Source organism: Chionomys nivalis, chromosome 7, assembly GCF_950005125.1.
Source record: "Chionomys nivalis chromosome 7, mChiNiv1.1, whole genome shotgun sequence".
Lineage (NCBI taxonomy): Eukaryota > Metazoa > Chordata > Mammalia > Rodentia > Cricetidae > Chionomys > Chionomys nivalis.
In genome coordinates, this window is record NC_080092.1 from 68,705,367 (window position 1) to 68,729,295 (window position 23,929).

The 23,929-nt window shown below is 41.4% G+C and overlaps 1 protein-coding gene across 4 annotated transcripts; it reads left to right on the forward strand.

The window, feature by feature from the left end:
- The first annotated feature begins 2,076 nt into the window (after nt 1–2,076).
- On the forward strand, nt 2,077–23,463 carry Srsf1 (serine and arginine rich splicing factor 1). 4 transcript variants are annotated; one of them, XR_009057392.1, is made up of 5 exons: nt 2,077–2,435; nt 2,881–3,065; nt 3,450–3,622; nt 3,823–7,597; nt 22,730–23,463. XR_009057392.1 is itself a non-coding variant. In XM_057774309.1 (4 exons), the coding sequence occupies exons 1-4, from the start codon at nt 2,242–2,244 to the stop codon at nt 4,015–4,017; spliced, it is 747 nt and encodes a 248-aa protein (XP_057630292.1). In that variant the 5' UTR covers nt 2,077–2,241; the 3' UTR covers nt 4,018–8,358. The 4 variants fall into 4 exon arrangements, 1 of the variants encoding a protein (XP_057630292.1); XR_009057393.1 differs by lacking the exon at nt 22,730–23,463 and having other exon boundaries at nt 3,823–5,726; nt 7,468–8,358; XR_009057391.1 differs by lacking the exon at nt 22,730–23,463 and having other exon boundaries at nt 3,823–4,504; nt 5,371–8,358.
- Nucleotides 23,464–23,929: the final 466 nt, after the last annotated feature.

The following is a 23,929-nucleotide window of genomic DNA, read 5'->3' on the forward strand; positions in this document are numbered from 1 at the left end:
ATTCTGTGAGTTTGAGGCCAACCTGGTCTACAGAGCGAGTTCCAGGACTGGAACAAAAAAACCACTTCCACTAGCTTTTATGACTATCAACAACAAAAAAACTGTCCTTTTTTTTTTTTCTTGGTTTTTAGAGACAGGGTTTCTCTGTGGCTTTGGAGCTTGTCCTGGAACTAGCTCTGTAGACCAGGCTGGTCTCGAACTCACAGAGATCTGCCTGCCTCTGCCTCCCGAGTGCTGGGATTAAAGGCATGCACCACCATCGCCCGGCTAAAACTGTCCTTTCTTGAACTGTTTATTTGCATTTAAAGTCATTTAAAATTTTGCATATACTGTGTTCCTTTCTTTACTGTGACTTCTAGTCAAATTTGTAGTTATCTCCCAGGAATTCCATAGGTTCTCACTTAAGGCATTTTGCTAGAAACCTTAGGCATCACTTCATTGCCTCTGCCCCTCCCCACTCTCATTGGCCTTGATTTCTTCAGCCAGTCTTAATATTTAATAGTTGCATTTCAGGACTGCTGTAAATGATCAATAACGTAAAGGGCAGCAGGACGGCTCATGCAGTGAGGGTGCTCTTCAAAAGCCTCCAGTTTCATCTCGGGGGCTCACATGGTAGGGGTGAACTCACTTCATTTTCTGACTTTCATAGGTGTGCCACGGCGTCTGATACAGAATATGCACCAAACAAAAATTTAGTAAAAACTAAAAATAACAGTGCAGAAAATCACCCTTAAAACCAGTGGGGATCTGATTTAGCTTATCTATTTTTGAGTCAAGGTCTACGTAGCTCTTGCTGCCTCGAATTTGGAGATTTTGTTTCCTACATGCTGGAATTTAAAGACACACCATCACCTCTGGTTGTTTTATGTATACTTTTGACTATGAAAGGCTGATTTTAGAATGGAGATGGTGGTGCAAATATTTCATCCCCCAGCACTCAGGAGGCAGAGGCAGGTGGATCTCTTGTGTTCCAGGTCAGTCTGAGAGCAAGTTCTAAGACAGCCAGGGCTACAGAGAGAAATCCTGCGTCGTAAAACAAAACAACACACACACACACAGAGCAACAAAAAAGGCTTTGGCTTAGTTTTTTCCAATTTTTTAATCTAAAGAGTTTCCCTGCATGGCCCCAGCTGACCTGGAACTGTATATCATAGGCTAACATGGATCCTCCTGTCTCAGTTTCCGGAGTGATGAAATTGAAATCACGTTACCAAGTTCTGCTTGGTTTTGCTTTTATTCCAATTCCAATTCATTAACAACATTGAAAACCTGTATGATTTCACACAAAAGGTCCTAAATTCCATTCCCGCGATTACAAAACAAAGAAACAAAATCGTGGTATCCAATATAAATATCCTCATTTCAGACAAAATGCAAAAAAAGTTCTTAACTCCCTAGTCTAGCACAGAAGCCGGATCTTGGACCTGAGATGTAACCGTTGTCTCTAGTAGTGACGGTCCTTGCATATATTTTACTATTTTTACTTTCTCATCCTTTGAGAGGAGGAAGAGAAACAGCGAAGGTAGGGTTCAATCGGAAAGCTGGTAAGGATCCGCCTAGACACTTTTCTAACACTCTAAAACGCAGCCCACCGCAGGTTCGCAGAGACACCAGACAACAGCTCCGCCCGAGCTCTGAAACCAATCACCTGCCACTCCGCCAACCAAGCCGAAGCGCCGAGGATGCCCAGGTTTCCGGAGCAACAGCTCAGCATCATCTGGCTCCGCCCCCGGCGCCTTTCCCGCCAAAGGCCGTTAGCACCGCGGAGCATGGCGGGACTCGGCTGCAGGCTAGGTTTCATCAAATCCTTTCAAAGCGCCGAGCTGCTTTCAAAGCCGGTTTACTCCTGAGGAGCCCGGTTATCCTCCAGTCAGCAGGGATTAGCAGCCCCTTCCTCCGCAGTATGTAAATTTTACCAAACGTCTGCCCGCCTTGCGAACCAATCGTTCCGCCAGCCGGGGACGCGAGGGACTTTTTCCCCTCCGTGCGGAGGGTGACGTCGCGCGTGCGCGAGCGTACTTCTCAGCACCCGTTACGCCCGTGCGCGTGCGTACTGCGACGGATGCGCAGCTTCCTCCGGCTTCTCTTCCTCCCCCTCCCCCCCATATCAGTGCGCCGAGCTGATAAAGGCGCCATTTTGGACGGGCCGCGGGAGACGTGGTGCCGCTCAGGACTCGCTCTGCCGTACGCTAGGCTTGGTGGGAAGGCCTCTTCTCGAGTCCGCGCTTTTTCGTCGCCGCCATGTCAGGAGGTGGTGTGATTCGTGGCCCGGCGGGGAACAACGACTGCCGCATCTACGTGGGTAACCTACCTCCAGACATCCGAACCAAGGACATTGAGGACGTGTTTTACAAATACGGCGCCATCCGCGACATCGACCTGAAGAACCGCCGCGGGGGACCGCCCTTCGCCTTCGTTGAGTTCGAGGACCCGCGGTGAGGCAGCGTGGGGCTTGCGGCCTTGAGGACATAGGCTGGAGTAGTTGGGCAAGGCTTTTGAGGCCTTCACATTATGGGGGTGGGGGGAGAGGAGGGGCTCCGAGGCCGGGAGCGAGGCGCTATCGCCCCTGCAGGAGTCGAGCAAGGAGCCGAGTCGGCGTGCTGTCTCCGGTGGCCGGCCGCCTCGGACGTCCCCAGAGCCCATGCGCAGCCCCCGGAGCGGGAAACTGAGGCGCTGAGGGCTGGCGTGGTGGTCGGGAGTCTGCCCGGCGTGGTTCTGGGTGGGGGAGGGGCCGGCCCTATTATGCAGCGCATGTGGGCTCCGGCGCCGTCTGGGGTGCGCATGTGCGCCGGTCCCCCGCGGCTTCCCCGAGCGCCTGGAGCTTGGCGGCGCCGGTCCCTCTCCTCCTCCTCATCCCCTTCGCCTTCTGTGCTCACGCAGAGACGCGGAAGATGCGGTGTACGGGCGCGACGGCTACGATTACGACGGCTACCGTCTGCGGGTAGAGTTCCCTCGAAGCGGCCGCGGGACCGGCCGAGGCGGCGGCGGGGGTGGAGGCGGCGGAGCTCCGAGAGGCCGCTATGGCCCGCCATCCAGGCGCTCGGAGAACAGAGTGGTTGTCTCTGGTGAGTGGACTCCGTGGGGGTTAAAAATTCTCCCCGTGAGACTGGTTTGACAACTGCCAAGTTTTGATGTCTGGGTTTTTTGTTTTGTTTCCTTCTTTTCCTTTTACCCGGGCTCTTAAACGGTTTTTCGGTCTTGGGGGTGAATTTAGTAAATAAAGATTACTGTGGTGGTGATTTACCCAAATTAGGTTGCAGTACTAGCCTATGAAGATCCTTTACAAATAAGTTTGGACTCTGGATCTCAGACTCTTACCAGCTCTTTACGTGGAAACACTTAAGTACACTCATTAAGTATTTTAAAATAATCTTTGCTGTGATGGACATTAATACAGTTAGCGTGGAGCAGGGCAATTCTCATTAAGTGGGGGGAAATCGCTTTTGCAGGACTGCCTCCGAGTGGAAGCTGGCAGGACTTAAAGGATCACATGCGTGAAGCAGGTGATGTATGTTATGCTGATGTTTACCGAGATGGCACTGGTGTCGTGGAGTTTGTACGGAAAGAAGATATGACGTATGCAGTTCGAAAACTGGATAACACTAAGTTTAGATCTCATGAGGTAGGTTATACACTTATTCTTTTCTTTGACCAGAATTGGATACAGTGTTCTTAACAGTGGAATTTGAAGGTAAGGATACAGGCAAGGGCGTCCAAATAAATTACCAGAGACCTGGTCTGTCTGTCTGTGTATTCATTCAGCATGTCTGAAGACAGGTGAAAGCTTAGATCTTTCAATGGAAAGTTCTGTCTATCCAATAGGGAGAAACTGCCTACATCCGGGTTAAAGTTGATGGGCCCAGAAGTCCAAGTTATGGAAGATCTCGATCTCGAAGCCGTAGTCGTAGCAGAAGCCGTAGCAGAAGCAACAGCAGGAGTCGCAGTTACTCCCCAAGGAGAAGCAGAGGATCACCACGCTATTCTCCCCGTCACAGCAGATCTCGCTCTCGTACATAGATGATTGGTGACACTTTTTGTAGAACCCATGTTGTATACAGTTTTCCTTTACTCAGTACAATCTTTTCATTTTTTTAATTCAAACTGTTTTGTTCAGAATGGGCTAAAGTGTTGAATTGCATTCTTATGTAATATCCCCTTGCTCCTAACATCTACATTCCCCTCATGTCTTGGTAAATTGTATTTTAAGTGATGTCATAGACAGGATTGTTTAAATTTAGTTAATTTCCATGCTCTTCAGACTGTGATTATTGTGTAAATGTCTATTCTGCTCTGGTTTGTGTGAAATGGGATGTTGGGGGTGTTTGTGGTTATCTTACTTGGGGAAGTTCTTATGTTTATCTTGCTTTTCATGTGTCTTTCTGTAGACATATCTGAAGAGATGGATTAAGAATGCTTTGGATTAAGGATTGTGGAGCACATTTCAATCATTTTAGGATTGTCAAAAGGAGGATTGAGGAGGATCAGATCAATAATGGAGGCAATGGTATGACTCCAAGTGCTATTGTCACAGATGAAATTGGCAGTATTGACCTTATACTAAAAGACAAGGGTTAAAATTTTTATCAACATCTTAATGTGGTTATTTCTAGCTGCAATTGCTTTGCTTTTTAAACCTTGGCAATTGTGGCAAAATTGCCCATTTTGTAACAATTATTTGCTCCCTTCCCCCCTTTTTGTTTTAATAGGGACTAATGTGGGAAGAATGGCTAATTTGTCAGTGCTTAGTTACAACTGTTAATGTGTGGCCTGCTGTTGGTGTACATGTGGGTACAGGGTGTCTATTTCCAAACAGAGTATAATATCAATACTGCTAAATCTGCATGTCCTCTGTGTGACTGATAGAGCGTTATTATTTCATTTTTTAAAGACAAAATGACAGCAGAATATAGAATTCCAACGTATTAGTGTAGATAATCTAGTTGGGAGTACTTTAAGTCTCGACTTCCCTTTTACTATTCATAATTGACTCATGTTTAAAACACTTTAATTTACAAGCTAAATTGCAGACGGGAGCAATAGATTTAGCTTAGTCTTAGGTGGGTAGCAATACCAGTAAACTTCAATTACATAACTTTGCAACCACAAAACGTGATACCTGTACAGTAACAAGTGTTGGCATTATCAGTTGAAGTGTAAATATAAAGTGCTTCTTCCAGTTAGTCTCTGTAATGATTAAGTTTCTAAAATTTATCTAAACACCATACAGAAACTTGTTTTGGGGAATTTGATAGTTATTGATGTACATCTGTTAAACTGATGACAGACATAACTCATCATTCCCCAGAAACCTTTTTTGATTACAGTATCTAACATTTTGCCTCCTCTTTTTTGGTTTTGCTGGTTATAAAGGTTTGGATTGGAGAGGGCTCACTGGATCCCAATCCTTGGAGCTGGATCATTGGATTCAAATCATAATGTGGATAGGATAGGGAGGATGAATTACCAGGATTCATGGAGCGGGATCAGATTACCAGGAACATAGGAGTGGATTCCTTCCTGCCCCAACCAAACCGCATTCGTGTGGATTTTTTTTTCATTCAACTTAATTGGCTATTCCAAAGAGTTTTTTTCCTATTTTTGACGATTGGAGCCCTTAAGATGCACGATGGAATTGTGTTTTGCATTTTTTGGTAAAAGGAGCAAAGCGAGGACCTGGAGATAAACGCTGGAGCAATCTCCTTGGAAGGATTCAGCACGAGTAGATGGTAAACATTTAAAGGGGAAAGGGGGGTTTGTTTAAAATAGTAAATCAGTAAGTCACTTCTAAATTTAAAGAAAACAAAATTGGAGTTGAAAGAATAAGTAGGTTTCCAATTGGCTATTGCCGTTTTTCTTTGAAAAATAAACATTTTTTAAAAAACGATGCATGGTTGTCCTTTTTCCTCTTCATGTAAAATTTTGCTGAGTAACTAGTGTATCAGCTATTTCTTTAAATTGATAAGATTCTGACTTGTTTATGTGTTGTTAGTAATTAAAGATATTAATCTAATAAACGATAATAACTGTCTCTTACTGTTGTGAAAGTCTTAAGGGGATAATAAACTGAGTGTGAGGCAGTCATGTATGTAGTACACTAATGTAGGGGTTAATAGTCTGGAAATTAAGCTTTCATATTTTGCTAAAGTATGATTAAGAACTTATAGGTACTGTTTATTTTGGTAATACTTTAGACAAAATAGGTTTTTGTACAAAATTGGTTGATGGCTAGTAAGTTTTGATTTTGAAGGTAGCTTTTGAAATCTTTGGTGACACTCAAATTCATTAGTAACATCGGCAGGGGTAATAGAAAGCAGCACTGATCTTTTTGAGTTGTGGACAGTATGCTGACATATTAACTGCTTATAGGGTGAATCAATATGTCTTGTAAAGCTTTTCAGCCATAAAGAGTATTCTGTCCCCAAACTTAATGTTCTGTATTAAGTCAGCAATTATATCTTAGTCTAGTCTGTTAGCCCCTGTAAAGCTGAATCTTCATCTTGCTTGGAGTGGAGTATGGTACTTTTATTTAAAATCCCAAGCTTGTGATTTCCTTATAGTAAGAATGAACAAATCACTCTTCAGTATCCTAATGGAAGAAACTAGATTTTTAACTTTTCCTTTGGGTTGCTGGCTGAATTTAAGGTTAGTCAGGTATAAGAAAATTTAGGGGAGACCAGAATTTTAATATGAAAGACATAGGCTTCAAGAAATTTGCATAAGGTCACACAACTTACACATTTCTAAAGACTGTCCTGGAAGAGAAAGTGATAGATAAACTAAGTTCAAAACCAGGATTTCACTTTAGGTAAAAGCACTTAGTGCAGACTCATTAAGGTTAAGTAGCTGTAGTTAAGAGAATTCAAAACAGCATAAATTTGCTTTTGAAAATAATCCTAAAGAATTAGCATAAATAAACATGTGATTGAAAATTTAAAAGTGAATATAATGTTTTTAAGTACATTGTATGATCAGGAAAGTTCTCAAATGGTGGATTCTGTTTTTTTTTTCCTCTGTGTGGCTTTGCTTTGGTCCAGACTTTTCCTAAAATTCAGTATATAGCCAAGGCTGGGCTCCCACTCCAAAGCAATCTAGTCTACCAAACTCCTGAATTAATGAATGAGCTACTGTGCCCAGTTTACTAGAATACTTTTGAAAGGCAATATGAGCTCAATACAAGTAAATTGGCTATTTTGAGTGCTTTGGAAACAGGACCAGGAAATGGCCTCTATTAAATGAAGTTTATCTATTTTAAGTAGTTCAGCCCTAGATTGAAATGAATAAAAAGTATTCTTTGCCTTTTTAAGAATATGTATGTCTTGAGTTTGAACACTAGAGAGCAGTGTTTGAAAAGTACAGTAAGTTTTAAGTCTTAAGAAATAGACCTATACCCATACTGACAATTTATGCCATTTTGGAAATAAAAATACTACCTTGATTTCCACCCCTTCCCCTTCTCTGTTCCCTTAGGATATTGTAGGGACCCTATGATTAGTTTTTCTAACCAAGAAAGCACTTAAATCTCTTTAAGCAAGTACTTTGCTAACATCTGGTTGAATAACCCAGCTTGCTGTTCAGCTCATCCTACTGGAGACAAAAGGTAAGACATTTTGATACCTAGTTTGGGGTCTAAATTTTAAGAACTAAAGTTTGGAATGAATAATTTTCTCTTGGAATGGTCCCCCCCCCCAGCTTTTTAGTAATTTTGAATGTTTATATATCCGCCCATCTTAATTCTGGAGTTGAATGTGATAAATTCTAAGATCAGCTTTTCTTAGTTTTGTCTATGAACATGGTTTTGTAGGGTTGGTGCTGTTTTCAGCTTCCTGTGGTCGAGGTCGATTCTTGGTGTTTGCCTTTTTGCTTTGTATATGAAACTTGTAGTTAAATTACAAATGAAATAAAATATATGTATTTAGTATTAAAAGGAGAGAAAGTATTAGACTGAGTTCTGTTGTAACAACCAGTTTTGGCTTATTTTCTATCATGATTTGAAGATCAATTGACAATCCACAATTCTGAAATCTTAAAAACCATGAGTTCCAGGGATTGTTTTTGTCGAGCCAATTGAATGTAAAAATCTGGCCAGAATGATACCTTCATTGTATAATTAGTGTCACTAATGAGTTTGCCAGCAGAAATACTAGTACATTCTTCATTACAAAGTTGCTTAGACATGTTGAAGGTGTTTAAGGTATATGGATAAAAGCCTCATGTAAAGTATGAAAACCGTGAATCTCAAATACATCTCTCCTGGGTGGGCAAGGAGTTGAATGTAGAATTGTACTAGTATTGTGGAGGATTAACGCTGCTGTATGTAATTTTGGGAGTGAATAAAAGGCTGTTACTTTGAAACTCTTACTGAGATTTAAGTTCTCCATCCTTTTAGACTGAACCAGGTATAGAGGAAAAGGTGTCACCCACATCTTACTATATAGTTAACACTAGCAGACTGTTTTACTCCATGGAAGGGAATATTCAGCCACCCAGTATGTATGTAGTACAGTGCTCCTAAGGGTAGGTATTTAGGTTTCAGAGGGTTTTTTTTTTCTTTTTTTTCTTTTTATTTTTTTTTGGTTGGTCTAAGTTTTTTGTATTTCTGTGTTTGAGTGTTTTGCCTGTATGTAACTGCTCTGTGTGTGTGAGTGGTGCCTTTGGATACCAGAAGAAAACACTGGACTCCCCTAGAGCTGGAGACTGGACAGTTGGGAGCTGCTGGGTGCTGGGAACCAGAACCTGGGTCCTCTGAAAAAGCAGTGAGTGCTCTTAACAGATAAGCCATCTCCCCAACTCCTTCTTAGGAACCTTGCCCGTTCTAGTTCTGTAAAAAAGATTGGAATGAAGTTGACATGAAAAGTTTTACTGTGATTGTTGAATAAATCTTGCAAAATAATTTTTGCTTTAGAGAAAAGTTAACAGCATATTTAAACCACTCAGTTCCCATGATTGAAAACTTGAATGTTTTTTTTTTAATTTTGAAAGCTTTGCTCGGTAATTCAGAATATTGTTGTGCTTTATCAAAGGGTATTTTCTTGTTGCTTCACAGTACACAGAAAATAGGACAGAATAGTACAAGTTAATTCTAGAAACCTCCAGAGGCAGAAAAGTATCATTAGTGTGCTGAGGATTTGAACCCAGGGTCTCTTTACTACTGAGCTGCAACTTCAGACTTACATTTTGATAGTGTCAGTGTCTTAGAGGAAATACAAGTCATGCATGGCTGTTGATGGAAGTTCCCATTTAGGTAAGCAAAGCAGAGTTAAGCCAACTGCTTTATCTTTAAAAAAAAAAAAAAAGGTCCAATGGTAGTGCACTTTGGGAGCCAGAGGCAGGTAGATGGATGGATACCTTGAGTTTGATTGAAGCCCACAGCCTGGTCTGCAGAGTGAGTTCCAGGACAGCCAAAGCTACATAAAACCCTGTCTCAAAAAAAAAGGGGGGGGGGGATGGAGGCAGTAGTTAAACATCTCTTGATTTCTGTACCATAAAATGTAGTGACTGTAAGCTATTGGTGAGTAACATCACCATGAAGGGATCTGTGAGAGACATAGGATCCCTTCATGGTGATGTTACTCACCAGAGACATGACTTCAGTGTTCCCATGGCTTGTTACAGTGCTTTTATTAGTAATAGGGAAAATCAGTTGGCCACAAGAGGGAGCTCTACCACAAAGCAGGAAATAAGCTTTACTGCAATGCCTTTACAGTATCAATCTACAAAGTTAGATGGTTTGGATAATTTTTTTGTTTTTTTGTTTTCGAGACAGGGTTTCTCCATAGCTTTTTGGTTCCTGTCCTGGAACTAGCTCTTGTAGACCAGGTTGGCCTCGAACTCACAGAGATCTGCCTGCCTCTGCCTCCCGAGTGCTGGGATTAAAGGCGTGCGCTACCACCGCCCGGCTTTGGATAAATTTTCTAACTGTAATCATGAGCAATGTTCTTTCACAGCTGCTGGGGTCTGTGCAGGTTTCAAATAGTGGTTATCTTTAAGAGGAATAACAGGAAGAAATGGGCATACTTCCAAAGCTTTTTCTCTGGCAGGTTTAGCAGTGTTGTTTCAGTATTTCTAATAAAAATTTTAATAATTTGTACCCAACCCTGTCAGGTTAGTTATATTGTAGGCAGAGAATGCTTTAATCAAAAAGTCAATACTGGTCTCTTGACATAGTTATTTACTGACATTTTAGGAGCTGGAGGTTACTGAGAAAGTCTGTTACCATAAGCTTTTCTGTCTCAATTTTACCACTCCTCCAACTCCCCTCCCTAATACCCCATAGCCCACAGAGGAAAGGACACAAATTTGTTTCCTTTTTGAAGTAAAACTTGTCTGTGAGAACTTAAAAAAAACCTACCACTTGGAAAAAGACATTATGATTTACTTTTTATGTACATTGATGCTTTGCCTTCATGTATGTCTGTAAGGGAGCCATCTCTTCAGTCTCAGTAAATAAGACATTGTAAGTGGACAAATTATATTTGCAGTTGAGACAACACTGGTCAAATGTACATAATAAAAATTGTGCTGGTGCCGGGCGGTGGTGGCGCACGCCTTTAATCCCAGCACTCGGGAGGCAGAGGCAGGTGGATCTCTGTGAGTTCGAGACCAGCCTGGTCTACAAGAGCTAGTTCCAGGACAGGCTCCAAAACCACAGAGAAACCCTGTCTCGAAAAACAAAAACAAAAAAAAAAAAAAAAAAAAAAAATTGTGCTGGAAACTATACATGGGGCTACAAGTTTGAACTCTAGAGCATTTGGATAAAATGGCAAGATTGCTGTTTGAAAGCCAATGTGGTCTATAGTGAGACCTAGTTCAGAGCTTGGTTTCCTTGAATCAGTTTAACATGTGAAAGGCACTCTGAATCCCCACTGGGACCCCAGAATTCCCTTTGTTATGATTCTTTTTAGGAAGTCTATGCCTGTGTCTAGGTGTGTACTGTCCTTTTCTTATTCACCTCTACTCTAAAAATTTCTATATAAAAAAGAACTAGTTCTTGATAAACTCTAGCTTTGCATTACACAGATGATTCTCTTAGTAAAAGAAGGGCTAAATTTAGGTTGCTGAAATGTTAGAGGGCATGGCAAGATTGTTTCTTGAAGTATTAGAGGAGCTTAAGTTTGGGGTCACTTTCAGGTCACAACAAGTAGGGGTCAGTTACTTCAACTGTCAAAAGGAAACCTAAAAGTGACTATAGTCCTGTTCTTAAATATCTAACAGTGACAGTAACGACAGTAACATGTCCTAGACATTTTAGTTACAATATATAGTGTGATAATCATGTTTTAAGACTAGAAACATACAATGGTAAGTTGTACAGTAAACGTACTGTAACAACTAAAAGCAAAATATTGCTTCCCCCTGAAGTCAGAAAAGTAGTAAATTTCAGCAAGGTACTAGTCAAGTTCTGTCCTTACCTCAGTGCTATCATGTGTATTGACTCAACCAGACTCATTCTGGTTTTTTTTTTTTTTTTTTTTTTTTCTTTTTCTTTTTCGAGACAGGGTTTCTCTGTGGCTTTGGAGCCTGTCCTGGAACTAGCTCTTGTAGACCAGGCTGGTCTCGAACTCACAGAGATCCGCCTGCCTCTGCCTCCCAAGTGCTGGGATTAAAGGCGTGCACCACCACCGCCCGGCGGGTTTTTTTTTTTTTTAAGATTTATTTCATGCATGAGTTATAACTGCATGTACACCTTAAAGCCAGAAGGTGGCATCAGATCCCACTAGACGTGGTTGCTGGGAATGGAACTCACGACCTCTGAAAGATCAGCCAGTGCTCTTAACTGCTGAGCCATCTCTCTAGCCCCTGGGGTTTTATTTCTTTGTGACAAGGTCTTACTATGTGATGGACCTCAACTTTCAATTTGAAACCCTCCCAAGTGCCACATCTGGTTACTGAAATAAGAATGGAATTTTTTTTAAAAAAAATATTTATTATGTATACAATATTCTGTCTGTGTGTATGCCTGAAGGCCAGAAGAGGGCGCCAGACCTCTTTATAGATGGTTGTGAGCCACCATGTGGTTGCTGGGAATTGAACTCAGGACCTTTGGAAGAGCAGGCAATGCTCTTAACCACTGAGCCATCTCTCCAGCCCCAAGAATGGAAATTTGTTCCTTAAATTTGTCTCACAAGCCGGGCGGTGGTGGCACATGCCTTTAATCCCAGCACTTGGGAGGCAGAGGCAGGTGAATCTCTGAGTTCGAGACCAGCCTGGTCTACAAGAGCTAGTTCCAGGACAGGCTCCAAAGCCACAGAGAAACGCTGTCTCGAAAAACCAAAAAAAAATTTTGTCTCACATCACCACTTGATATTTCGGCATTCTTGTGTATACCAGGTCTGTTACTGATGGATTTTATCTGATTTCAATGAGAAGCTGTTTGTGAATTGTACTTTACCTTTCCAATTTTTATCACTGTTATGTCATGTCCCCCTTTGACATGTGAATGCTAACTGACCATCTTTGGTTTTGCTATTGTATGTCTGTGTGTGTGTGTGTGTGTGTGTTTCTGTCTATATATATATGTATATACATATATATGCATATATATACACATACATATATATGTATATATACACATATATACATATACATATATATGTATGTATATACACATATATACATATATATGTATATATATATATATTTCCCCATTAGCAGTCTTGCTGCTTCAAATCTTAATGGTCCTCAAGGTTCAGCACAAGTTATATTTAGTCTTAATCTTTAAAAATCAACATGCCTGCCAGGTGGTGGTAGCACATGCCTTTAATTCCAGGGAGGCAGAGGCAGACAGATCACCGAGTTCAAGGCCAGCCTCACATATACAGATTTGAGTGCCAGGACAGTCTCCAAAGCTACACAGTGAAACCCTGTCTCAAAACAAAACAGCAAAATCAACATGCCTAAAAACTTTATAGAAATTTTAAAAACGTGTGGGTGTTTTGCTTGCATGTTTGTCTCTGAACTACATGTGTGCAGCGTCTGGAGGCCAGAAGTCACATAGTTGTGAGCCTTCATGCTGGAAATCAAGCCCAGATCCTCTGGGTGAGAACAGTACTCTAAACTGATCCAAATCTAGCATGTGCTAAACACTTAATTGTACTTTTCTCCAAGATCATTTAATCCCCTTAATTTATTTCATTGTTTTATTTATTTATTTATTTGGTTTTTCAAGACAGGGTTTCTCTGGTTTTGGAGCCTGTCCTGGAACTAGCTCTTGCAGACCAGGCTGGACTCGAACTCACAGAGATCCGCCTGCCTCTGCCTCCCAAGTGCTGGGATTAAAGGTGTGCGCCACCACTGCCCAGCTTATTTCATTGTTTTATATGTTAACTTTCCTATCCAATGGGATTTTAGTAATTATATTTCCCAAGAACCAATTGCAATTCTGCTGCAGGTTTAAATGGACAAGAAACGATACAGAGAAAAGTGTATTATTCCTCAAGCTGTTGGTTAACTGAAGGGATTATAAAAAGTATGTTCTTGCTGGGTGGTGGTGGTGGCGGTGGTGGCATACGCCTTTAGTTCCAGCACTCAGGGAGGTAGATGCAGGTGGGTCTCTGAGTTTGAGACCAGCCTGCTCTACAGAATGAGTTCCAGGACAGCCAGAGCTACACAGGAGAGACACTATCTCAAAACAAAGTTCTTAACATTGGTCACGTCTCAAATGCCTTAATGAGGAGCCAGGATTGGAAGCGCACACTATAATCCTAGTTTTCCAATACTCCAAAACCTGAGACAGGAACATCTTGAATTCAAGGTGGTCATGAGCTAGCAATAGTAAGACTATCACAACAAACTCACCAGTAGGTGGCATCGGTCTGGTGATATGTATAATCTCTAGGTGATACCTAGAACACTGGGAACCTAAGGTAAGGCACACGGAGAGCTTAAGCTTGTCTCTGTGTAGATCTGGCTATATGTAGGCCAAACTGGCCTTGAACTCAGATCTGCCTGTCTCTATCTCCCCAGTCCTGGGATCAAAAGCACAGGCCACCATTGTTCAGTGAGGCTTGTTTTAAGATAACGATGGCATTCTCCCTAAGTAGTTCTTATTAAGACTCACTTTTTCATCTTTCCCTGAGTTTGAGTCTTACAGAGAAAGTCTGAATATGACTTGAATTTAGTGGCCCTTCCTCAGAATCATTGTAGATTCCTCAGTATTTTTGGTGGAATAGGTAACATTACACAAATTCATAATTAAGCATATAAGCATGGTTTTGTGGTTGGAAAACTCTTCAGAAGTAGTCTTCAGGCTGAAAGAACAAGAACAAACTTAAGCAGTTTCCTCAAAGTCAGACAATTTAGAATACAGATACTGGGCTCCTATCCAAATCTCCACAGCAAGCCCATTCCTTTAACATAAAAATTCTTTTCATTGATTGGAGAGATGGTTCAATGGTTTAAGAGCACTTGATGCCCTTCCAGAGGACCTACATCTACCTGTAAATCCACTTCCAGGAGATCTGAGGCCCTCTTGTGGCATAGACATAAAAGTAAGTCTTTAAACAATTCAAATAAAACCACAACCAAGTAAGCATCAGGCATGGTGACAGGTGAATGGATCTCTGAGCTCCAAGAAGGTTAGGAGCTCCTTAGTGAACCTCAAAAATAAATAACTCAATTGGCCAATAGCTGAAGAGTTTTTGTTCAAACTAATGGGATTCTGTTTCTGCTTTATGCATGTTTAAATGTCACATGTGTCCACTAAATTTAGCATATTCTTTAGATTGTTACTAATGTATATTTGCCTGCTGCCTACTATATAGCTCTTTGAGGACTGTTTTTGGGGTTTCTTTATATATTTTTTTAAATATTTATTATGTGTGTATGCCTGCAGACCAGAAGAGGGCACCAGACCCCATTACAGATGGTTGTGAGCCACCATGTGGTTGCTGGGAATTGAACTCAGGACCTTTGGAAAAGCAGGCAATGCTCTTAACCTCTGAGCCATCTCTCCAGCCTGGTTTCTTTATATTTTATACAAATATTTTGCCTCTATATATGTATGTGTGCCATGCTTGTTGATCCCCTAGAACTGGAGTTACAAATAATTTTGAGCAAGACCTGTTTTTTTTTTGTTTATTTGTTTTTTTATTTCCTGCAAGATGCCCAGTTATACCAGCATGCACAACAGAGTAAATGCGAATATATTTGCACAGTCTGAGGCAAATGAGCTGCTTAGTTTAGATCCGTGGTGCATGTGTCCTCTGGTCTGAATTGGCTCATTCCCAGAATAGTAGCCTCAGGTTCATGCTCTTGTTCTCTCTTTTTCCCTTGAAAAAATGGATGGATATACGATGTTTATTGTGGTTTATTGTGATTGGTTTTTGTTTTGTTTTTAGATGCGGTATCACATAGTGCAGCCTGGCCTTAAACTCGAGATCTTCCTACCTCCATTTCCCAAATCCTTTGAGTATTAAGACATATGTCATCAAACCTGGATTTGGTGACTCTTATTAATGGCTAACTTTTAAATGGTGCTGATATACTTTTTTTCATTCAGTGCTAACTTCATTCTGGTGTTTGAAGAAACACCCTCAGAGATGTTAAAAATGGTAGGGCCAAAACATGAATCCAGGTCTTCTGTTTACTTCTATCTCCCTCCCTTCTCCCTTCCAATTGGGAGTTTGTTTCTTTAGAAGAGACTAAATACCATCTGTAATATCTACCTAGTGCCACCAGGGGGTACTATCTGATCTGTATTCCCAAACCTGGCCTTGGTCCAGAGCCCAGCTCCAAGACAGTTGCTTGACTTCCTGGCTTTCCAGTGTGTGCAGTACACAGACAGCTCAAAAAAGCCTTTGCCCTTTTTTGGCCCCATGGAAGGACAACAGGTCACATAGAGGTCGGGCTTAACCAGCCACTCACTAACTAGGCAGCAGCCGTATAAAGACAGTAGGATGGTCCAATGGTAAATGTCAAAAGATTCCTACTTTGTGTTTTTGTTTTGAGATACATCCAGCCTGACTTCAAATTTACTATGTAGCTAAAGTTAACCTTTGATCTTCCTGCCTCTACTCTTCAAGTACTAGGACTACAGGGTCTAGAGACGACCATACCTGGTTTATGAGGTACTGGGAGTGGAACGTAGGCCTCTCTATGTTAAGCAAGCAAACATTCTACCAGCTGAGCTACATTCCCACCTTCTGCATTGCCTTAGTATATACTAAAGTATTAGTAAGATAGATACACAAAAGCAAACCCAAAGTAAATGGGGGGAGGGTTTTTTTTTTTTTGAGACAATTTCCAATATACCCCTGACTGTCTTAGAACTCACTCTGTTTTTCTTTTTCTTTTTCTTTTTGGTTTTTCGAGGCAGGGTTTCTCTGTAGCTTTGGTGCCTGTCCTGGAACTAGCTCTTGTAGACCAGGCTGGCCTCGAACTCAGATATCCGTCTGCCTCTGCCTCCCGAGTGCTGGGATTAAAGGCGTGCGCCACCATCGCCCGGCTTAGAACTCACTCTGTAGGTTAGCCTTGAAGTGAAGAGAAGATGTCTGTCTGCCTCTGTCTCCAAGTGCTGGGATTAAAGATGTGTCCCACCACCTGGCTGACCTGAATTGTTAATCATTCTGGGTAGGCGAGGTTTTTAAAGATTTATATATATAGTGCTCTGGCATGTATGCCTAAATGTCAGAAGAGGGCACCAAATCTCATTGTAGATGGGTGAGCCATCATGTGGTTGCTGGAAATTGAACTCAGGACCTCTGGAAGAGCAGCCAGTGCTCTTAACCTCTGAACTATCTCTTTAGCCCCTAATCGTTGAGTTTTTAAAGTTTGAGTGGTGAGCTTGCCTATTTCCAGTTTGCAGTCAAATGTTTGCATTACACTTAGCTTGAGTACAGTCTACAACTGATTTAAATTCATTAAACTGGGAAGGTTGTCCTTGAGATGCCCTGACTGGCTAGCCTTTCAAAATATTCAGTGCATTTTTCTATTTTGAATTCTCATCATGGCCTGATTGGGGACTGTGTCTAAGCTATTTCTCTTTAAGTGAAGCTGCTAGGAGACTATATGAATACATTGCTGATTTGAAGTACTGGATTTGTGATGTCATTTTCCCTCTCCTTGAGTTTCCTTAAATGTGTTTCCATCCTCAAAACTACTTCAATACATTGCTAGGTTGGCTTTGTTTTTAATTTTTATTTTATGTGTATGGATGTTTTGCCTGACTGTCTGCACTATGTGAGTTGCCTGGTGCCTGGAGAGAGCATCATACTCCTAGGAACTGAAAGCAGCCAGTGTTCTTAACCGCTGAGCCATCTCTCCAGCCCATTTTTAATATTTATTACATTTTCTGTGTATGTGTGTGTACTGTAGCATAAGTGTGGAAAGTCAGAGGACAACTTGATGGGAGTCTGTTCTCTATCCTGGTGTGAGCCTTGGGGATCGAACTCAGGTTGTCATAGTTGGCAGCAATAGCTAGCACTTTTGCCGCCCCCCCAAGCCACCTCACCCCTATTTTTTATTTTGTATTGTTCTGGGGTTCAATCAAAGTTCCTTACCTATGCTAAAAATAAGTCTATCGCTTCCAGCAATGAACCTCCCATCTTACCATTGGTCAAGTTACCTTGAATTTTCATAGTTCTCCGATGAGAAGATTACTCGATGGTAACTGTTTCATCAAAATAGAATAATGTATTGAACATATATGGGGGCTTCCTCAGGTGTTAGCATTAGTTTTTTTGTTTGTTTGTTTTTTTCCGAGACAGGGTTTCTCTGTAGCTTTGGTGCCTGTCCCGGAAATAGCTCTTGTAGACCAGGCTGGCCTCGAACTCCCAGAGATTTGCCTGCCTCTGCCTCCCGCGTGCTGGGATTAAAGGCATGCGCCACCACTGCCTGGCTAGCATTAGTTTTTTTCAAGTGTACCTATGTAGATGGTCTTAGACAAAGTGCTCCGAGAGTAAGTTACCAGTTCTAGCATAAGTATCAGTAAGGGATGTTTTTCATCTCAGATTATATGTAGCTTAATAAATTGTTTTGTTTTGTTTTTTGAGACAAGGTTTCTCTGTAACTTTCGAGCCTGTCCTGGAACTAGCTCTTGTAGACCAGACTGGCCTCAAACTCACAGAAATCCACCTGTCTCTGCCTCCCGAGTGCTGAGATTATAGGCATGCGCCACTACCGCCCCGCATAAATTGGTCTAAAATATTTTTCATATGTGGAACATTGTGACATTCCTATCTAAAGTAAGTACCAAAACCAGAAATAATGTGTATTACAAACCTAGCAGTAGACTTTATACGTAATGCACAGGAAGCATTTGCACCGCCTTGGTTTACTTCCATCTGTTCCCTGAGCTTTCAGTTCTGAATGAATGCTGAGAGAAAGTGAAAGGAGAGGTGGGAAGAAAGAGGAAGTTAGAGAAGTAGGAAACAGCTGGAAGGTAAGGGGCGAATGTTACATAGAGTAGTAAAACAAAAGCAGAGAGCAGGATCAGGTCTGGAAAGTAGACAGTTCTGTCAGTTGAGTCAGCCTTTGTATAGCTGAGACTACAGGTACATCAAAGAAATAGCTAGCCTTCCCTCTGTACCACTGTACTAGTTCACTGAGTCGAATGCTATCCTGCCCTCCTAAAATTTCTTCAGACTGAGCAGAGCCTGCTGCCAATGGACATGAAAACTAAGAACTGAGTATTTGGACAATGCAGGTATATTATTTACAATTTTAAAGAGTAAATGCTAAGTACAGCTTGTGTTCCTGTGTAGAGAGTACTGATTCACCTGCCCTTTCCTGTCATTGATGCTTGGACTGGATAACCAAATGTAGTAGCTTATGGTTATCTTCAGAGCCTCAAGGTCAAGAAACATCCTTAAGAGTCAATTCCCACTTCTGGAAGCTGAGCCAAATCTTAGGTTACCTGGTCTTCTGTTGCCCTCAGTTGGCTTATTTTCTAGACCAAAACAGCTTTTCTAGACCCTGATCTGGCTACTCTTGTGATATTTGCTGTTCACTTCTTAACCCGGAGAACTTGCTGCATAAGTCCTCAACACTGGTTTCCTGATTTCCCTGTTCCTTTCACTACCAGAATTTGAGGGGCAACCCACCTCTTCAGACTGAAAATCAAACTGGTCCAAATAGAAGAGGAGATGAAGAGAATTGTTTCTGTTTAAGTAAAGGGTGTTCACAAAATGGGTTTTTTGTTCACTTTTTTATTTTTTGCTTTTTTTTTTTTTTTTTTTTTTTTTTTTTTGAGGCAGGGTTTGTAGCTTTGGAGCCTGTCCCGGAACTCACTCTGTAGACCAGGCTGACCTCAAACTTAAAGAGATCCACCTGCCTCTGCCTCCCAATTGCTGGGATTAAAGGCATGTGCCCCCACTGCCCAATTGACTTTGTTCACTTTTTATAGGAACTTTTGGAGAAGCACTATAATTAGTTGAAGTTTTACATATGACTTAGATTGATGGCACCATGCTGATGAATTCTGCTTAATTTTTAATATGTTTGGTGTAGAGGCAATAGTCACTGAGAAGGGATTTGTCTCTAAATCAGCGACTTTAAAGGCTTTGATTATAGAACTGAGGTTAAGCTTTGTGGGTTAGTCAGGCCCACTACATTTGTAGATCTGTTAAGTTATCCACTGCTCTAGGGACCTGGGGCATCTAAGGGTAGTGAGGAACAGGTGTTCAAAGAGAAATGTTGGTGGTGCCTGTGTGTTTTCCAGATGTATCAAATTTCTTAGTATATTTTTGACCTGTGCTAGTTTCTTTCCTTCTGTGGCCTATGCTATTTGCTTACGGTTTATTCAGTATTCCTTTTTGCTTACTGAGGCTTAAATGTAGGACTTACCACATGCTAGGCAAAGTGCTTTACCATGATATTATATCTCCAGCCCTTATTAGTTAGATATTCTGTCACAAATGGAAGTTAGCATTTTGACATAAATGCTTTATGGATGAAACTGATAGATATATTGTTGATTTTTGACAGAGTCAAAAAGAGTTAAGGTGATAAATTGTTTTTATGACCTTAGACTCTTTTTGAAGTCTTGGGTCATGACCTTTTGTAAAAATAACAGTGTTTTAATCAAGTTCTCACAAATACCAGCTGGACTCTACTAGAAATATGAGTAGATTTGTTCCCTGTGACTATTCCAGCTGTCAAGAAACTTAAAGAGGTATTCAGGAATAAAGGAATCTTTATTGTTTCCCTCTTTTTCTTGCCAGTTAAAACACAACTAGCAATGACGTGCTAGAGTGGTTGGTTATCCAGTAGAAGGGGAGGAGAGTACTTCTGCCCTTCCAGGCAAGCCTTCGCTTTTTTCTGGTAGAGGTATGCCATCTCCCCTGGTTGTATTGATGGTGATGTTGAGTAACAATTCTTTATAGCCAGTACTTTTTCCTATTACTGTAGCCCTTCATTCTGCCCCTCAGAATTTTTGCTTGCTAAGTAGCTTTGATTGACCTATACTCACTCTGTAGCTCAGATTAGTCTCACCACTCTACAGTCCTCTTTCCTCAGCCTCCCAAGTACAGAAATTGTCCTGTGCCACTATTCTAGTCAATTCTGGTTATCAGTGTGGGTTTGTGTGTGTGTGCGCGCACGTGCACACACTTAGGATGTTAGCTTGCAGATTTTAAGTATTTTTAGGTGTTTCTATTTTTGTTTCGTTTTTCAGGACAGTTTCTCTGTAACAACCTTGACTGTCCTGGAACTTGCTCTGTAGACCAGGCTGGCCTTGAACTCACAGAGATCCACTTGCCTCTGCACACGAGTGCTGGAATTAAAGGTGTGTGCCACCACCACTAAGCTATTTATTTATTTATTTGCTTATTTATTTATTTATTTTGAGGCAAGGTCTCTAGCTCTGACTGTTCTGGAACTTGCTATATACACCAGGCTGGACTTCAACACACAGAGATCTGCCTGCCTCTACCTCCTGTTCTGGGATCAAAGGCATGCACCACTACTCCAAGCCTGAGATTTCTTTTAACTGTTTCTTTTTTCTTTTAAGCAATATTACTTAGGAACAGACAGTTTACAGCAGAAGAATTGCTTTCTACTCGGGTTCTGAGTTTGGAAAAACAGAGCTTAATAGGCATCTTTGTCATTTGTCATTAGTCTTTTGGCGATCTGCTTTAGGGTTCTTGGGATGAGATGATGAGAGAAAACCTGCCTCTTTTAGAGTGAGTGAGAAGACTGATTAATTGGCTCAGGGTCTGCCTGCTGAGTTTTCAGACCCAAATTTAATCACTGAACCAGTAAAAATATTTACCTAATACCTGTTATATTTTAGCAGTATTCTAAGAATTTTACATAGCCAGGCAGTGGTGTCACACGCCATTAGTCCCAGCACTTGGGAGGCAGAGGCAGATGGATCTCAGTGAGTTTGAGTTCGAGGCCAGCCTGGCGTACAGAGTGAGTTCCAGGACAGCTAGGACTGTTAAACAGAAGTAAGCATCTTGAAAAACAAACAAAAAAGGAATTTTATACAACATTTTCATTTAGTTTGCCCTTGTGGGATAGATAGTCTGTCCTCATTGTTTACATCTATATGGGTGATGGGTTATATAGCCCAAGGTGAATGGAGAATCTGAACAGAGTGAATTTGGAACCTGACTTGTTTGGAGTGGATGTGTGTGTGTGTGTATAATTTTTTGCTTAGAAACCATTTATCAATTCAGTGATTAAAATCATTGAAAGTTGATTTTAATAATTGAGGTAAATATACTGAATGCAGACATTTGTAATCTCGACTGAACGTCAATGTAAATTCTGTAGAAACAGGCCTCTGAAGAGGCATTCATTTTGTTTATGGTTAAAGATAATTCTCCTAAAGGTAGAAATGCCCTTTTTAAGGTTGGAGTCCTTGATCTTAGTTGGTTTGATTATATTCCTGTAAAACAGTTGAATCTGGTTGTTTTTGAGTACATGTTCCAAACTTCGAGGTGGTTTTCCTTAGGTAAAATATCTAATTTAAATTTTCATTAAATTGGAGAGATGGCTCAGTGATTAAGAGTGTATACTGCTCTTGCAGAGGACTTGGGTTCAGTTCTTAGCATCCCATGGCAGCTCACAACTGCTTGTAACTCTGCTCCAGGGAATTCAACCCCCTCTCCTGACCTTCTTGGGAATCTGCTTTCCACATGCACACCTTACGATTACAAATAAAACTTGAACATTTAAAAAAGATGGTTAATTTCCTTTTTAGGCAAGATTTTGAACAATCGGTAATTCTGGTTCTTTCTTATGGATAGAGATGAAATTAGCCATTTCCCCCTAAACTCTACCTCTTCTGTTTGAGAACTTAACTGTTTTCACTTGATCACTTCTTCCTGTTCATGGGGAAACCCCGATTTAAAGACACTAAGAAACTGTTGGGGAAGGGGTTTCTAGGTGGCATAGTATTGGCATTAGAATGGTTTTGTAATCCTGAAACTTCATTTGCTCACAGTTTGAAAGAGCAGCTAAAGAGAAGCAGCTATACACAGGAGGAAGGAAAGCAAATTTACAGAGACCTTGAATGAATCTTCTAAGGCGGGGAAGAAGCAGTTCTCAAACAGAAGAGGTAGAGTTTAGGAACTGAATGAAAATGCAAGGACATACGTCCAGGGTCAGACCTAGAACATATTTTAGTTATCTTTCTCCTTGGGTTTGCATCTTAGTTCTCCTTAGTTTACATGTATATGTAAACTTATCTTTCTGAAACATTAAAAGAGACTGATAGATGCAGGGAACATATAGTAGTTTTAGCTGAAGGTTGTTTCAGAAACTCATTCTCTGTCCCCTCCTATCTTAGGCTGACCAGTTCTCTGGTGGTTACTGCTACTGATCCATCCAAACTGCTGGACTCTCGTTCATACCCAAGGCCTCCAGGCAGTATCTAATGGGGAACCAGCACTAAAAGGAACCAGACCATCATTTCCCAGCCCCTTTATTCTGGTGACTGATGGAAGAAGAGTGGGAGAGCAATATATTTGCTTGTTTAATGGGTGGAAAAATAGATCAAGTTACTGTACCTCTAAAGTTTCTGATCTCAGAGTTCTGCAACTATGCTACTTGGATCGTATATTTTGGGGGAAGCTGAAGATGTGACTTTCATTAGAAGTGTGAAGTGTCTGGAGGGGATAAGAGTCAGTTTGAAATATGTTGATGTCCTGAAATAATGTACCCATCTGAAGAATTTTTAAAAGCCAGTTTATAAAAATACCATAGAGGAGCCTGCCCCCTCATTTCCCCACCACGGATTTCTTGGACTGGAGACGCATGTTTAATAATAGCTTGTCTCTGATATTCACAGTAGCTACCTCTATGTGAGGAAAGGATAGAAAACATTCAAGACTTCATACGGGCTTATGATCTACAGATTCCAACCATTAGCAGTGGCTGACTCCTACACAGAAGACTGGAACTGCAAACAGACTGGGGTCACCTTAGTGACATCTGACACTGTCCAACCAGAAGTCTGACTTCTTCGTTCGGGAGGAGGAAGGGGTGAAAGTGTACTAAAATACTAAAATAATTTTCTCTCTATGCTTGTTCTCATTTGTTGTTATTGTTTGTTTTTAACCCTGGCGTGAGAGAGTCTTTTTTTAAAAAATATAATTTCCTGTATCTGGAATGAAAGGGAAGGATGGGGAAGCACAGTCCTTCACCCAAGAATAACCCAGTAATGACATCTGAACGCGTGGGAAGTGTTTCCCTCCACACTAGGAGGATCTAAGACTGGATCCTAGTGGAATTCCCTGCTCAAATTGGAAGGCCACGCAAAGGGCGATGGCGTTATACAAGAATGCTGAGAGGGCTTAGTTGGCCAGGAATGAAAATCCCGGAGGGTAGGGACACTGAAATCCTACGTCCCCTTAGTTCGTAGGTGGAAGCTGTGATGGGCTTGGCCGACTGAAGAGCCAGGTGACTGACCGGGGCTCTGACTGCTGCTGAGGGTATGATGAGGACGCCACGCCGCTGGGCACCGAATCAGAGTCACGCAAGGCAGCCC

Bases quoted from the DNA above. Each gene is read 5' to 3' on its own strand.
- Srsf1 (XM_057774309.1), top strand. From the start codon at position 2,242: ATGTCAGGAGGTGGTGTGATTCGTGGCCCGGCGGGGAACAACGACTGC. The intron at 3,066-3,449 runs GTGAGTGGACTC...TCGCTTTTGCAG, and splicing joins GAACAGAGTGGTTGTCTCTG to GACTGCCTCCGAGTGGAAGC. The intron at 3,623-3,822 runs GTAGGTTATACA...TCTATCCAATAG, and splicing joins CTAAGTTTAGATCTCATGAG to GGAGAAACTGCCTACATCCG.